The 17,714-nt window shown below is 36.5% G+C and overlaps 1 protein-coding gene and 1 long non-coding RNA gene across 3 annotated transcripts; both read right to left on the bottom strand.

Moving 5' to 3' along the window:
* Positions 1-141: 141 nt before the first annotated feature.
* On the bottom strand, positions 142-9,165 carry tfr1b (transferrin receptor 1b). Of its 2 annotated transcripts, XM_079447598.1 has the most exons (19): positions 9,016-9,165; positions 7,251-7,300; positions 6,939-7,161; positions 6,572-6,761; positions 6,306-6,440; positions 6,036-6,123; positions 5,832-5,954; positions 5,621-5,719; positions 5,382-5,521; positions 4,166-4,329; positions 3,958-4,074; positions 3,797-3,882; positions 3,631-3,694; positions 3,407-3,474; positions 3,162-3,235; positions 2,992-3,082; positions 2,477-2,707; positions 2,229-2,378; positions 142-1,948 (listed from the first exon to the last, which is right to left on the bottom strand). In XM_079447598.1, the coding sequence occupies exons 2-19, from the start codon at positions 7,293-7,295 to the stop codon at positions 1,706-1,708; spliced, it is 2,331 nt and encodes a 776-aa protein (XP_079303724.1). In that variant the 5' UTR covers positions 7,296-7,300; positions 9,016-9,165; the 3' UTR covers positions 142-1,705. The 2 variants fall into 2 exon arrangements, with proteins under 2 accessions (XP_079303724.1, XP_079303725.1); XM_079447599.1 differs by lacking the exon at positions 9,016-9,165 and having other exon boundaries at positions 7,251-7,728.
* A 1,329-nt stretch (positions 9,166-10,494) lies between these two features.
* Positions 10,495-12,737, bottom strand: LOC306911993. Its single transcript, XR_013788293.1, has 4 exons — positions 12,473-12,737; positions 11,554-11,656; positions 11,213-11,290; positions 10,495-11,133 (listed from the first exon to the last, which is right to left on the bottom strand). It is a non-coding gene; the product is annotated as an uncharacterized lncRNA (long non-coding RNA).
* Between the last annotated feature and the right edge of the window lie 4,977 nt (positions 12,738-17,714).

The following is a 17,714-nucleotide window of genomic DNA, read 5'->3' as shown; positions in this document are numbered from 1 at the left end:
GGGAATGCTGTTAAAAAATGAGTCCTTACAAATAGAGCAAAACAGGTACACACAGATAATTGGAGAATGGTATCGAACCATTTGCAGTTCTTTGTGTTTTTAAAAAGGTGCAAGTCATACACAAAAAACAAATACACCATATGATCAGAGTAAAGCAGGTTTATTACAGTTGATTGAGCTTTGTGTGCAAAGGCTATTCTAAGATCACAAACCCTACAGCCGATACATCATGACAAACTCCATGATCAACTTTAGCTCATCAAATGCATGACTGGGAAAAAACTAAGATTGAAGCATGTAGCTGGCAAGTAACTTGACATTTCTATCAGCTAAAGCACAAAGATGGTTTGCTTTGTTTTAAACCGATGCAATGTTTAGTTATGTTTTATGCACATATTACCATGCAATGAAAGAACAAACAAGCACCTGGTAAGTGCCACAAGAAAAGATAGAGATTGAAAGTGACTGATATGCCCACATAAACAGAAGTGCCTTCATTCATGAAAACCCTCGTAACTTTAATAACATTCTCACTATCCCCACATCCTTTTTCAAACACCTGTCTTGAAATGTAAAAAAGTACAAACTCAAACAACCCTCAAAGACATGAAAGTGCCCAGACCACCGAAAATGAAGGGCAGAAGCACAATAAGATGAAAACCACAACCTACGACCACAGATCAGGTATAGTTTCTAATAGCAAAGCAGAAAAAACACCACACAATAATATAAAGAACAAATATATACAAACTATGGGAAACACTGTCCCCGATAATTCGATCCACGCTACAGTGAAATATGAGGGTCACTGCCCTCGATATATACACACTGGTAGGCAAAAACTACCTTCAAACACAACATTATGGAAGACACTGCTCCCGATAATGGTTTTAGAATAGAAATATAAATGTCACAGAAATGCTCGAACCAGCATTGAGTTGGTCAAAATGGAAATTGTTTGCCTATTCATATTGGTTTCAAACCAAAAAACAGGATAACTGAAATAACAAAGTTGTCATAAATGGCTTTGGTTTCATTTTTGTTCATTTAATACCCTAACTTTTTTTAGAAAAGAGTATTAAAATATTAAAATGAGTATTTCCACCTGTAACAACAGACATTTCTGGTGACAGCTGTTGGTAACATGTATTTCTGTAGCAGATGCTGCTTTTAAAGAACTGACAGTATAACCGTCATAATTATGAAAGGCACTGCTTCCGATAATTAAAAAAAACACTTTTATAGTGAACACTGTCACTGATAAATAAATAAATAAATACTGAACTCAGTCACTGCTAAATGGGTACAAAAGCAGAGACATTCCCTGCGAAAGTTCAGGTTTTACATTAGTGCGACTCAGTTTTCACATAGCAGCCAAATACCAAAAAAATCTCCATATGCACTTAAATGTAATTAGGAGTCAATCAGAAAAGCATTATCTTAGATATAACAGGGGATGATAGCGTAAACCTGAAATGAACCCTAAAAAAGGTTTTGGGAATGGCGTCTGATTATGGCATTGTGCTTGGATTCTTTTATCGATTATATCATATAAATGTCAATATTTGAAATCTATCAATTATAAATAATATTGCGAAAAAACTCTTAATATGGACTTGACCATATCAAACTTCTTTTGTGAATTTCTAAGTCAAACGCCGAAATTTTTCAGCTGCCAGATCACTCAATTTGTGGATATAAATAGTTAGATAGCATTATCTAAGGACCAGATATCTCCAGCCAGGTCATTGGCACAGCCCTGAATGGTCCAGGTGAGCAGTGCAAATCTGTTTAAAAGCTGGTCAACGTCCAGGGTTGCCTTGCCTGCAATCACGTCTTTCAAGTTGTTTTCCAGGTCAGAGGCTGTTTGCCACCCGCTACCAAAGAAAATATGACGGAATGGGACATCTCTCAGAGAGACATAAGGAGAGAGTAAATTATGCTCCACCTTTAAAGAGGAAGTAAAGGCACAAGAATGTTAGATGTTGACCTTTATCTATCAACGTCAAAAGCAGATATAAATCAAGAAACATCAAATCATTGTTTGGCACAAAACAATACTGTCACAGTGACAACGTTTTCATGCAACATGAAAAAAGAGATGTGTTTTAAGAATGCAATGCTGATGAATCAAGCCTAATGACATAGCATATTAATGTAAATTAAGTAAGGTTGCCGTGATTTATGAATGCTTTGTGTGGACAAAGAAAACAAAAAAATGACTTCACCTTCATTATACGATTGTTGATGATACGTGACATCTCCAAGTCTTCCAAATCACTGTTCAAAATATCATTTTTTAAGGCGTCCGAGGCCCGTATAAAAGAGCCCTTTGCTTCAAGCAGCCACTTTGTTGACACAAACTCACTTTTACTGACCTGTAATATTTAAAAAGAACACTGTTAAAGTTTGCATCTCTAAAATAACCTTTTCAGTTATTTTTGATACAACATGCATTTGAAAGGGATGGCGTCACCTTCACACTTTTGAGTTTGTTAGTGTAAGTGACGATGGCACTGATGTGTTTTTCGATCTCTTCGTTATACATGGTAACGTCCAGTTTGAGAATGTGGTCGTGAATGAGGCGAAGCGCCATCTGTCCAGCCACCTGGCCGGCGCCCAATGACAACTCTACCACTTTGCTATTAGTGATATTACTTTTAACATCCAGCGCCGTTCCAAAATACTTGTAATCAACAGACCTATCCTGTTGGATGGAAGTCATAAATCAGAAAGCAAGCACACTTTTATATACAATCTTTTAAAGTAGGCATCAAATTTAAAAATAATCCAAGTAAGAAAACAATGACGTAGATTTATTATTAGTGATAATATATCGCTTATTGCTCCCCGAACTCTTTGCAAGTCGCTTTGGATAAAAGTGTCAATGCAATAATTTGCTTTAAACGTCCAATGTTTCATTAAGATGCAACTAAATATAATACAATGGACCCTTAAATGTTCAGCAATGACACTACAACAAACACTTACACCTTGTGATGTAAAACTAAACGACACCGAAGGGATTCCAGAGAAAGTCAGGAAAGGATACGCCCCATCATCCATCTCCATGGGCTTCAGACTGAGAATGGCAACAGATAAGAGTTAAGCAAGCACTTTACCAACAACATATCAAGAAAAATCTTTACAGATTCCCTCACATGGATGCAAGAGTGCCACCATAACTGCTGAATAGGCTCGGAGCACTCGTTTGTGAACCAACTGGATTTTTTACCTTTCGAAGAGAAAAGAGAGATGAATTTTTGAAAAACTGTGGAACAAACTGTGCACCATTTCATTAAATTATTTTAATTCAGAGACAAAATTCGTTTTTTGTTTCTAATGCATAGCCACCAGATCCTGTTACGATTTCAAAATGTAACAAATAAAGTGACTGTTGCTTTACCTTCTTCAGGGTCATCTCCAGAAGACCCTGCAACAATGGACTGGCAGAAGCTTTAAAAGATCCCTCACCTGCAGTGACAAAACAAGTGCATTGAAGATTCCACAGTATTCTGTATCTACATACAAATTAAAACAGCAAAAATTACAGTAATTACAGAGTCATACAGTAATAAAGTGGGACAAATGTGTAATTCACTGGAGTGTGGATGTGACCAGTCAACTCACCAGTAACAATTCCATCCAGGCTGATGTAGGAAAAGGCCTTTTTGTCCAGTGATGTTGCGTAGCCCTGAATAACACAAAACATGCATCACGGTACAGTCGCAACCGCATTCCAAACAACATAATCCACTCCCACCAAAGCATTATGCATCACAATCCCCATACAAACCTCAAGCCATTCGGTAAGACCAACGTTACCGAAATCACCCGCGCTCCAGCTGGCAAACACAATGCTCCTCCTGGGTCTGAAACCACCTACAGCGAAGAGGTCGGAAAGTTGGTACACAACACACACCACCACAACTAACAAATACAGGGAGATGAGTGTACCTTTCACCATCTCTGAGAAAGCTCTCGCAAGCTCTAACAAAAGAGCAGTGCCAACTGCAGACTTGGCAAAACCAGAGCTCATGGAATCTCTTTGTGCTCCAATTACGACGTAACGATCTGCGGGATTCATAACGAATTTGTGAGATCATCCATGAATGTTTATAATGATGTGCATTTATGCGGAGCACAATGTAAGAATGGAACTCACCGGCATCTATGAAGCCTTTGATGACTCCAAACACGTTATGGATCTTGGTATCGATAAGTTCATTGTTGACTTCTACGGTGAGCAGAGGGTCAGTTTCATTTCCTAATTTGTAATTGGACAAGCCACCCTGAAAGCTTTTTGGGATCCCGTTTCCTCCCATTCTCCTGCAAGAAATTTGAGAATAACAGTTAAAAATTGTCAAAGAAAATCCACCCCAAAGCATGTCATTTCTGCACAACGGCATCACAAATCGCAACTCCAAAAGTAACATTTCAAACTTTTTTTGATACTGGTTGAAAAAAACACTACCGTTTAGCCATAACAAATGGAGCAATGTCATAGTTATGTCAAGTAACACATGTCAAATAACTCGGATGGGCCAAAATGTTTAATAAATTAAATGGAAACTTAAATTATTTGTATTGAACAATGTACACTAATCTACACGATTTTAATGTTGCTGTGGGACAACATGAGACACCTATTAAATAATATTTGTATTGTAAATATTATCATCTCATGAAAACGCTAGTGTGGTCAAAGACTGTTTTAAAACTAAAACTCTGGACAAGGCCTCCGCTAGTAATTTTGTGGCAGCATTTGACGATGTGAGGTGCTTCATTAGATTACAATTACTTGCCACCGATGTGGAGACTCTTCCTTCCTGTGCAAAAGTTGCATGTTACATTGACATTCCTTGTGTTTCACCATTACCTGGGAAAAGTAGTGCTTAAATATTCAACTTGCGAAAGCAACATTTGAATATGCCATCGCTCTCTGACTCCTAGGCATGGGTGAACTCTGTGCAACTGTGTTTTTGAGCAAAAAAACCTGCCCGAATCTGCCTCAGGTTAAATACATTTTCATCTTTTGCCAACCAAAGCCAATCATCATCAGTAATGCGGTTATCTCCCAACCCAATCATTATTAGTAGACAAAAACTTGCAGGTCATTTTTCTCCTTTGGATGAGCACGTACTCTGATAAAAACTGCTTCAGTAAGCTCAATTATAGTAACGCTGCATTTTATTGTCTGTAACAGTAACGGCGCTGTAACTGGGTTACTGAAAAAACTAACGCTGTTAGTTACCCCATTCATTTAGAACGCCATTATTCCCATGACTGATGATAAACTTTACCGTATTAAACTGGGACAGGAGAACGCGTTCTAAAAACAAATGACACAGGATTACATTCAATCTTAATTTATAACATACTTAAAGATTTTGAGTGCCATCTCAGCAGTGATCGTCTGGGCCAGAATTTCAGGAAGACCAGAAGACTTTGCAGGAGGAAACTGGGTGTGATTAAAGGACGGGAATCCAGGAGTATAAGGATCTCCTGATCCCAAGTGGACCTGCAATAATAAAACAAAATCATCAAAACAAAGCAGTAAAGAAACTCTCAATAAAACCACGTTGTGAAGACACTCAAAAGCATGGAGGGCATAACTTACGTGACCATAGAGTTCAGCATTTTGAGGCATGTCGTCATAGTCGGCTGGGTCGGGATAGATCAGAGCTGCTACAGCACCTTTCTTTGCAACATTGGCAACCTATAGCGACAAAAAGAACACATTTTGGTCAACACTACCAAAACATAATAAGTTAGAGAGAGAGAGCTTGATTTAAATTAAAAACATGATAAATTATTTGAGTATCGTTTACCTTCTGTGCCATACTGATTTTCCCAGCCCGCATCAAAACAACAGATAGATTTAGATTTACTTTCTTCTCCTCTAAGAACTCCAGGTCCTGTGGTTCCCCATAGTTCGCATACACGACTCTGCCCTGTGAGAGAAAGGCATGCTGTTAAATGCTATTCCAGCTTTTATGTTTAATTTTATATCGACTTAAAACTTATAGGCTCACCTGTTTAATTCCCGTTGCACTGTAGGCCAAAAACCCCTTTGGACTTCCAATCTCTTCTGAAAGAAACTTCACTTTGTTTGGATTGGAGCTGTTTCAGTTGAAAAATGTCTGAATTACAAACACGTAAGCAGTGCAATGCAAATATGTCATCTTTATGTCATTAAATGAAAGCTGGTGCGCACAAATCATGCTTTTTTTTGGCAGATCAATCCCCCTTCTCAGTTGAGGCATGCATCATATTGTGTGCAGTATCTTAAGAGAAGCACTGACCTGCTAGGATACTGTAGCTTCACAAAGTGTTCATCAACCCAACTTTTCATTTGCAGATTTGCAAATAATTCATGGATTTTGTCAGCCAAAAAGTTATCTTTAGATGATCCTGCCTTACTGACGTCAGAATACTCACTTAAAGGAAAAAGAACATTGAATATAAGAAACAATTAAATGAGTACATTTAAAAATAAAAGTATTTTATTTGTCCCTATGTAAAACAAGCATAACAGCAACAAACCATCATATTCAATATGAACAGATACCTGATTCTCTCCTGAATGCCTGTTTTTGTCAGCTTCTCATTCAGAAGTTTAACAATATCACTCCAGTCCATACTTTGTTCAGGATTATAAAAAATCGGTGGTTGATCATCTTGTCTTGGTTGCTGAGTGCTTGATAACAGGCAGGGAGGCGTCTCAGGCTGATGGTGGACAGAGTAGCCAATGAGGAAACCTGATACAGAGCAAGAGGAAAACTATAAGTGCTGTTTCAACCGAGGCTATTAGAAACTGAGAACATCTTAAACAAACCTTTATCTTTTCGGAATACTTGATTCTGATTGGTCAATCATTCAAATGTAACTAAACTGTACATCACATTGACAAAAATATATCATGAAATATAACACACCGATACAGACAAGGAGCAGCACAACAGTGACTGAACCACAAATCTTCCAGTTGTTCCAGGACGGCGGACGTCTGGGGGACCTCGTGTACATCTCATGCTCTATATGATCCTGCTCAGCACCGTCCATTTCCTCTTCCTCAGTGTCCGCAGACATCTTCACCTCCACATGGCTGCTTTCTCCATCGGGGGTCTGATTGAACCTGGTGTACGAGCGACTGTTAACCTGTCAAAAAGGAAACATTACATTCATCAGGTACAAAATCCATCCGGCTTACACACACATTTAGGAAACATGTCACAAACAAAACTTACAATTTTCGAAAACTTCATCTTTGCTTGATCTATTGTTCCAGCCATTGAACCTGAAATGGAAGAGATGGTCTTAATTAAAGGTTTTTATAAGATTCTGCACAGACAAAGAGTCCTTTTTATAGTTTTCTGATAAACACGGCCCCCCAAATTCAAAGTCCAAGGGTGTTTTGATCTGTTGACAAAGAGTCGGTCTTTTGATTCGTTGAAATCCATCCCAAATGCAGAGCCACCCTCTGCAGCGGCTCCACGGCTAGTTCAAGGCTGATCAACGCAAAACAGAAATCGATTGAGATTTCACATAGATCACGAGTCCACAAACAGTCAGAAATACATTCAATCAGTCACAATCTTGTGACAACAACAGAAGGGTTTAAGCTACACGCTTGCCGTTTACCACAAAAGCACTTGTACATAAAATAGTATAAGACAAAACTATACCAGTATGTCAGTTATGAAACTCAAAAAAAAAACTAAATGGAACTGGCTGTGTCTGTATCATGTTTTTCTATAACCACAGTTGGCACCTTTTTAAAACCGGTTTAGCATGAACGCCAAACAGTGTCTGGATTTACGGTAACAGAGAAAAAGGTTTATCAGTTTTGACTTGCACAGAACACACCAGAGGCAGAGTTATTAAATGAGTCAGGACATCTATGAATAAACTCATTTCGTGGAAAATAAGCCCAACCCATTCGCATAAGATGTAGTTGCTTTGCTTAAATCCCAACCTCACATCTTTCCTGTTAAGAATGCAGGTCTCGGCTATTTCACATAATGTTATGCTGCTTAAATAAGATTAGAGATGTGCTTTTAAAAAAAATTAGGTAATTACTTTACTGGGCCCAGACATGTTCCAGAGATTTACTCAATTGGATCTGGATGCATTTAAATGTTACCCCACAAAGCATAGCCTGAAGACCATGAAGAATCTTACTGAAGAGAAGAGAGTATGACAGACACGTGAGAGTCACAATCACAAGGAGACATTCATGAGGAATGATGCTGCGTAATAATTTATATATCTTGGAGTATTCCCCTCTCACAAACAGCTATGAAGACCTCGTGTTTTATTATAATTTGAACGTAAAATAACTCCATAGGTCAACTTCAAGGAGACTCAGGAATCTCAAGTTACAGGTTATGCCATGTGTCATGACATTTATTATTAAAATGACAGATGTATAAAAAACTTGCTGGTCTCTAATACAGTTCTAACATCTTAACATATGCGTGAATAAACAAAACATTTATTTAATGTTTATTAATTTATTTAAACACTATTTAATGTCAGCACGTTAAGGTCAAATTGTGCACTTCCTGCACACGTGCACGTGCGCGCGAAGAAAGAAAGATGCTATTTATTTTATGGCGAGTGAACTATTAATTAAGAAAATAAATAAGAAATAATATCCGATTATGTTCTTTAAGGAGACCTAAATATGATTGTTGCGGATCGTTTTTCAATGAAAGAATGATTTGACTTCCGCATGTTGCGTAAAGCCATTGCCATTTCCAAGGTGACTGTGGAGGGTTAGATGTATCTATTCTAGAAGCGTGCATGTTTAATAATCATATTAACAGATTCGTAACGACGACAAAACTAAAATTATTATGCAATAAATATCTGGGTCATTTACTGAAGCGTTGTGCAAATTCACGGTGCTTGACATTAAACTGTCAAACTAAAGGCCGTTCTACTCATTCATTCAATATCGTTAAATTCGCTGGCGTACAGAAAAACAGAAATTTACAGAAATTTACTTACTGTTTACAGGTGAACTGGGCCTTTTAAAGTGTTTCTTCTTTTTTTCAATTTGTCATCTATTATGAAAGGGTGGATATTTCTGCGCAGCACCACGCGTTCAGCCACAGCACAAGTGTCTTTATGCACGCACGCACGCACGTCTTCTTCAGTTGTTGGCGCGTTGCATCTTGAACGGGATATAGCCACCTACCGCCGACTACTGGGCATCTAGGTCAATTACAGTTCTTTCCCGTTTCCTTCTTTAATCAGTATTTGTATTTCTAATATTTCAAAAATTACATTCGGGATTATCGATGTTGGTTTTTCTCTATATATCTGCAATCGATATTTCTGAACTGATTTATATTACATCCACATCCACATCCTCTTCCTTTTTATTTAAATATTCACGGCAGTGAAAATAAACATCATCAGCAATATGATTAGCAGAAAAGAGTCTAAATGCCTATGCCAAGAATGTAAACCTTACATAAATCCAGTTGCCTTAACGGTAGATTTAAAATATGGTGATTTAGTGACAGTGACAGTTATAGTGACAGTTCACACAAAAATGATAAATCTGTCATCCTTTACTCAGCCTCTTGGCATTTTAAACCTGCATGACTTTCTTTCTTCCGCAGAACACAAAATATGATATTTTAAAGAATGTTGGTAACCGAACAATGGGAGTACACATTCACTTCTGTATTTAACCTATGCAAACCACCGTTTTATAGACATATTCCATAAAATCCTATTGTAAATGTAATCCTATTGCATTTTTACTAATGTCCCTGATACAAACATCAGCTATGTGTTTTTACTGTGTAAATTTATACTTTTCACACCTTTTCTGGGTCGAAGGTGAAATCTGAAAGGACTAGAAACTAGAGAAAGAGGAATGAATAAAATCCCCATTCACCGATATTTGTCATGCTATCCAAACACCTGCAGAAATCTTCAGTTGAGTGTATACGTGTAAAACTGAAACTCTTCACACGTCTCGGCTGACATTCAGACAGCTTTACCATATAGTTTACATATAGTAGGCAGCAAGCTTTTTTAAAGAAGCTTTCCAAATTGTCTAACGCACATTTTGTATTTCAAAAGATACCAATGGGCGACTCTTAGACTCTCATGCACCTACTGTACATGTGCTGTTTACAGTAGGCATGTGTGTCAGGTAGAGTATAGCCATAATGACAGGTATTGCTCAGACTGCTTCATCCTTTTTAGACTTCTCAAAACAAGACACTGTCAGTCTAAGTTGGGATGTTTGACAAAAAGGCTCAGATCACATACAGTAGATGCATTATATCTGGATACTTTCGAGGTCTGTTTCATTTATACATTTCTTTAAAGGCTTTATTCATGAGCTTTAGACCCTCTTAAGATTGTGTTTCCTGAAATTATAGTCTTTGGTACATTTCAGTACAAATCCCTTGGGTTCAATTTCTGAAAACATAAAAAAAACGTGCTGAGTAGATACACAACAGCAATGAAAAGTGAAATGAAGGACCTTTATTTAGAAATACAACAGCAAATAAATACTATAAAAAATTGAATTTACTATTTATTAAAGCAATTACAAAGAATATTTAATTTCACCCAAAGGGAAAAACGCCTGCTATGCTTGCTTTGACAAGAGGAGGGCAGCACTAGGCCGTTCCACAAAAGAGAACATACAGAACATGCCTTCAATTTAAAGAAACCATGTGCAATAATCTCTTATATGTGAGTATTTTAAATACATATGCACATTTTATATATTCATTATAAACCATAAAATACTTACTAAAATAAATTGAAGTTGGTTCAACTATGAGTTATATGTAAACCATCTAGAGCCAGTCTAATGTAAATTCAAGTGACAAATTAAGGCAGCTTTCAAACTAAAGTTTTTCAATAAAATAAAATATTTGTGAGAATATTTTCAGTAAAATATTTGTGAGAAGCTGTAAAAAACATATTGTCTTGTAGAAAACACAAAACATTCCAAATTGATTGACAACATCCACAAAAGGGTCACAAACCATAAAGATGTTTAACTGGTTTGCAGTAACAAATATACAATTTCTGTAGTATCGTTTTGCGACATCTTAAAAAGTATTGCTAGTCTTCATTTGTTCTGCCTTCGTTCTAAAGGAAAGAGAACATTTGATAGGTCAATTACATTAAAAAACACAATATTTATTAATAATGTTAATGATTCACATACTTCAGGCATGCGACTCTGTTTTGAGTCCATCTTTCCTCAGGGTCTGCACATATTAATCTTCCTTTCACCATCTGAAAGCTGCAATGATATAAATACATTGAACCTTCCTACCACAGACAACATTATCTACAATTTAATCTATCTCTTCACAGTATATAAATCAGGAAACAAGGTCATAAAGTTCATTCAATTGTATTTATAGCGCTTTTCACAATGTGCATTCTCTATCACAATTGATCTATAACACTCTTTATTGCCGTTTTCATGTTGTCAAATTTCGATCGGAGATGAAAGGCATAATTGGACAAACGTGGAATACATGAAAAACAAAGTATACATACACAATTGCAGGGATGTCACATCTTTTAGTGATGTCCTGGATATAGTAGCCTTTCAAATTTCGACAGTCTATCGGTGATTTACGATAGTTGAGGCAACATCTCGCTAGAACATCGGAGCAAAAGGATTGTTAGATTTGTGTCAAACGCTCATGCTTTTAAATCATGAACACTTTAAATTGTATATCTACAATAGCCACAATTATAGTATAGTTTAGCAATACTATAGTATTACTACAGTTACAAATGTAAGAGTATTATTTAGTCAAAAGGACCGTTCACCCAAAAATAAAAATTCAGTCATCATTTACTCAGTATACATTTCGATGTTCTGATGAACAAAGATAAATATATTTTGAGCTTATAGCTGGCCAACATTGTAAAAAGAACAATGTTAGTCAAAAGTTCCCCAGAACTGTATGCTTTCCAAAATTCTTCGAAATATCTTATTTTGTGTTCGCCAGAACAAAGAAATGTATAAATATTATTTTTTCCTACTATGGTTGTCAATGGCGGCCAAGAACTGTTTGATTACAATCTTCCAAATATCTTTCTCTGTGCTCATCAGAAAAAATAAATTTTTACTTGGAACAACTCAAGAGTGAGTAAGACAGACAGAATTTTCTGTTCCTGTAAGGCTTCTTTAGCTGCCAAATAAGGGTGCCTCTGAATTAAGCTGGAAATTTGAACAGGTAATAAGATCCATCTATGCATAAGGCTACTATTTTGTGCTTAAGAAAATTGTAAGTAAGCATATAATAGTCAGGCGTTCAATGCATTATGTCACAACAATAAAAGGATTTCAAAGCAAATGCTTAATACTAAGAAGATATTTTCAGCCCTTTTCCATATAACATACAGTACTATCATACAATAAATGCATTCAGCAGAAAAATGTTGTAAAACACAGTAGCTCACTCACCTGCCTCTGTCTCCATGCTGAAAAGGCCAAATAAGAGCAGGCACAAAGTGCAGGTTTGAATGTTAACCATCTTTGGAAAGAGCTGTTAAGGAGAAGATGATCCGAACTGATCCAAAGACCTTGTGGAGTTATGCACCAGCTGTCAATTTATACACTTCGGAATGGGTTTCCCCCACCTCCCAGAATTTATGTTTACCCTCCCTTTACCTCTCAAGGTCTGAGACCATTTCACTCGCTCTAATTTGCAGTACAGGTGTGTGTGTGTGAGAGCGAGAGAGAGAGAACAAGTTGCAAACTTCCTGCTTTCATCATCACATTCCAATGGTCAGGACATTAAGGTCAAAGTACGCACACATACAGCAGTTGTTTTTAATGTCTGAATATATATATATATATATATATATATATGTATATGAGGAAAGTTATTGTAAATAACATAAGTCAAAAAAGCTAGATGTCCTTTTTTGTGTATCATCAAAGTTTGCAGTTGCACTAATGGTACAGTTTAATGCATCATTTTTCTACTATGAGAAACAATGAGCCCTATTACAGTTCATAAATGTTATATCCTACACATACGTATCATAACGAGTGTGTCAAAAATATTACAAGATTACACGACTGTATCCAGATTAAATAAGAATTAACTGCAACAGCTACACATTTTCACATTTTACATTAAAATATAGCTTAACGGTCCAGTGTGTCATTTTTGGAATGAACTATTGATAGAATTGCAATATAATGTACATAGCTATGTCTTCAGAGGGGTATAAAGAGCTTACTCAGTGAAGCATTATGTTTTATGACCTTAGAATGAGCTGTTTCTATCTACATACCCGGGTCCCCTTGCATGTAATTCACCATGTTCTGTCAGCCATCGTAGTGTTTCGAAAGGGAGGGGTGGAATGTGCGGTAGGTTGCCATTCGCAACCTTGCTGCTAGATTTCATTGACTGGACCATAAAGCAAATACAGCTGCAAACAATATTGCTATAAATTCAACCTCAGTTTATCTTTAATGACTATAAATAGAAACACAATTGGCTTAAACATTAACTATTGATGTCATTTCAATTATTCAGCTTCCTGTCGGACATCTGACTCACTGTCTCTTAAAGTACTTTAATGAAATAGATTTTCAGTAAGTTTGCATTTACATTGTAGCCATCAAGCCAAACATTGAATTCATACAAAGAAATCAGAACATTTAACTATACAAGTTGAGTCATAATATGTCATAAAAATGACATAGGGAAAAAGTACCGAACGCATGAAGATAACGAGGTGCAAAATGGCATAGAAAGCCAGGAGATCACCTGAAATCTGTCAGTATTGAGAGAGAAACCCTGCCCTCTATCAGAAATGTACCGGGACATTCTGGATAAAAATCTGCTGCCATCTACCAGAAAGCTGAAAATGAAAAGAGGGTGGGCATTTCAGCAAGACAATGATCCCAAACACAAGGCCAAGGACAAAATGAAGTGGATTCAAAGAAAGAAAATCAAGCTGCTTGAATGGCCCAGTCAATCACCTGACCTAAATCCCATAGAAAATCTATGGAGAGAACTGAAGATCAAAGTTCATAAAATAGGCCCAAGGAACCTTCAAGATTTAAAGACCATTTGTGTGGAAGAATGCTCAGGAGTGATTCTGGCCCAATGCAGACGACTGGTCTCTCCATACAAGAGGCGTCTAGAAGATGTAAACACAAACAAAGGCTTTTCTACAATGTATTAAATAAAGTGTGTTCAATACTTATTCCCTGTGTAATTTCACTTCATTTACTATGATTTAACTTGTATACTTAATTTGTATAATATTTGGCTTGATGGCTACATCTGGTGGAAATTTTGTGTCAATAGCCCACTTCGAAATCCCCTTACTGATAAAAATGTTGATGTGTCAAATACTTATTTTCCCCGCTGTAAATCATAACTTTCCACACTTTATGTTTGATTGACTCATTGTAGAAGTTTCTGTTTTTACTTGTTTACACTATACAATAAGGCTGTATTTGTGAACAGTTAGTTAATACATTAGCTTAAACATGAACTAATATAGAAGTATCATTCAAAAGCATTTATTAACCGAAGTTAATTTGAGGATTTACTACTAATTTTTTTTAATCAAACATTGGCACTGTTAACATTAGTTAATACACCATGAACTAACATGAAGAAATGTATTGACATTAATTAACATTAACATTAATGCATTTTGCAAATGCTTTTATACGAATTTACGTTTTGCATTACATCAGTGTGTGATGGGATCAAACCCAGCCAACGCAATGATCTATGAAGTGACCTACAGGATTTCAGGATATCTAATGTCATCCTTAATATTTTATTGCATTTTAAAGAAAAAGTTCAAAATTAATACGGACTATGTACTCTTTCATAAGTTTCAACTCTCATAATTGCGTCATTTCCAATTGTGGGACCAAGCTTAAAATAGACTTAGTTGACACTTTTATTCAAATAGAGGTCTAAAATAAGCCGTGAGCTAAAATAAGATGCCCCTTGGTGTACTGAAACTAAAAATAGCACACTAGATAACACTGGAATGTTTCCTTTACCTGTACACTGACCTTGACAGCTTAACTAGCGTCTGCTATTTGCATGGCTGTATTAGACATTTTTCAGACATAGGGCAATGCCAAACATAGAAGACAAAGGGCTATGCAATGCCAAAATAGAAATAAAATTTAAAACATTGTGTGAACAAGTCTTTTAAAGTGTAAGGCAAAACGCATTCTGATAACAGCCTAAGATGCATTTCAATAAAATGATTTGACTTCTTACTACTTTTGTGTGATTTAGGCAATCTAGAATGTGATTTCCGAAGCATATGATTCGAGTGAATTGATCTTGCATCAATGACACAAACTTCAAAATCACAATCATCATTTTTTATTTCATAATTATTTTAATGTATTTCAATTCAGGGGGTACAAAACACCAAGTGATGTTACCCCTACGACCATCTCAAAATAATTGATATCACCTCAATCATCTGAATAAGATCAGGCTTTGTACAAAATCTGGAGCCTTCAATTGCTGCTGATGCCGTTCTGAAACCTTGTATCTCCATACTCCATTATGTTTTAAGTCACAATTTTGTGTTTGTCACTGGGATTTTCAAATATCTAACCAATATAAAGTATACTTGTCAACTTTGACAACACAGTATTGAATCATTTCAAAAGTACAGCAATTTACATGTGCTTGTGATTTTGGGGTTTCAGAAGGACATGCCATGTCATTTTAAACTGCACGATCACAAGAACAAGTAAATCTAAACTTTATGGCAGTTTCTTAAGGTAGAATGAACTAAAAAACTTTTGTAAAGTTAAGATCTATGTGGAAATAACCTGAATACCAGAGATTATCTTTTTGACACTTTTACAATCGTTTGAACACCAAAGCCAGCTATTTGGCCTACAGATACTCTTAGCACATCTGTGTAAACGTCTATTAAGAAATTCATGTACGTAATTTGAGTTTGCCTTTGCGAAGTAATTACAGAACAAATGGGTATAATGTATGTTGAACGTCACATGACTAAATCGGAAAACATGTCTGATGACTTTTGAGGTAATCGGCTAAGCTTGTTGTTGTGACATTCAAATATCAGTGCAAATTTAAAGCTTCAACCTCCATGTATTATTTACATCGATTAAGATAATATTTGGTATTTTTTCTTAAATGTTTACTTTTGCGATCAATAATGAAACATATAAAGGATTAAAATCCTCAGTCAGTTCCCCAAAAAGCCTTCAGCACTATTCCCCTTTACTGCAATAAGTGAAGATTAAAAAGACCTCATACACCAGTAAACAAGAATGTCATGAGCCTCATATGACTGTAATCAACTGCTGGGACCCGTTTCAGAAAGCAGGGTAAGTGCAAACTCAGTGTAAATTAACCCCAGAAAACGGGATACTCTGGATTTTCAGTTTCAGAACGCGAGGTATATCAAACCCGTGACCCGCGGGGTAAGTCAAGCCTGTTTCAGAAATCAAGGTATCTTATACTTAGAGTGAGTAACCATAGTAACCTACTCTGTGAACCTAACCTGGCCTAATTTACGTCGGGAGAGAATATATGGTGAAGCCCCGTTTGGATGTTTTATCATATCCGGAGGATTCTTTATTTGAGCGATACCGTTTTTCTTTACAGTCCATTAAATATATCCACACTCTGCTTCATCCTTACATCACAAACCTCACTCGTCGTGGCCGCGCTCTTACATCTGAGCAGATTCTCTGTTACGTTTCTTTGCTAATGGAAGCTTTCTATATAACACGGGGGATGCAGAACACATTAGCAAGGCAACTGTATGCAGAGCAGTAAGAAACGTGTGCATCGCTCTCACGCACTTTTTATACATTTGTGTTAAGTTTCCTTTGAGAGCCATCAAAGAGGAGTTTCATAGGATTGCAGGTGAATGGTGAACGTCTATCTGAATTAGGCTGATCAAATAAATGTGGTCTTGCTGCCACCTCTGGAATTAGATAATAATTCAAATACCCTTTAGGATTTCCCATTGTGATTGGGTGCACATTTAAAAGGTCCCACTCGCCCCGTTCTGCGCGGGCTTCGAACTTACTCAGAGTGGATTGAACTCATTGAAACCAGCTGTTCTGAAACAGAAAACTCAGAGTAGCGATTATCTGAGTAAATCAACTCAGAGTTCATATTTTAACTCAAGTGTTGCTCTAACCTCCTTATTGAAACGGGTCCCTGGTCTAATTTTGATTGTAAATAACATCAATGCCTGAATAAGAGTTTTCTCTTGCGTCATTTGTCTAATGCACAAATTTCCAGGTGGTCTTTAGGTTTGTCTTTATCTTTAACATGTCAAAGTCTGAATTTGGAAAGAACTGATCAAATTATTTCAGTTTTCCAAAACATGTTAGCTAAATATATAATAGTATCTACCATCATGCTAAATGTGTTGCTGTTTGACCTTTAACAGAAGCATTTCCATATCACTGTGACAAGCAACATTACAGCAAAACCCAACACTGTATCGCGTTTAGTGGAAGAAAATACTTTCTGAAGGGTTGCATAAATGAGGATGTAAACAGGAAATGTTTGGTCTTTAAAATCTTTTAAAAATCCAGTTTGTCTATGCCCTTGGGAAATGGTCCACAGTTGAAACAATTAAAATATTTGAAGGCAGTGAAAACCATTTGCCATGTTCCATTTTTCAATGCATTTAGATCAGCTCAGGTG

Source organism: Barbatula barbatula (assembly GCF_947034865.1).
Source record: "Barbatula barbatula genome assembly, chromosome: 23".
NCBI classification, from domain to species: Eukaryota; Metazoa; Chordata; class Actinopteri; order Cypriniformes; family Nemacheilidae; genus Barbatula; species Barbatula barbatula.
This window is presented reverse-complemented; position numbering and strand designations above follow the sequence as displayed.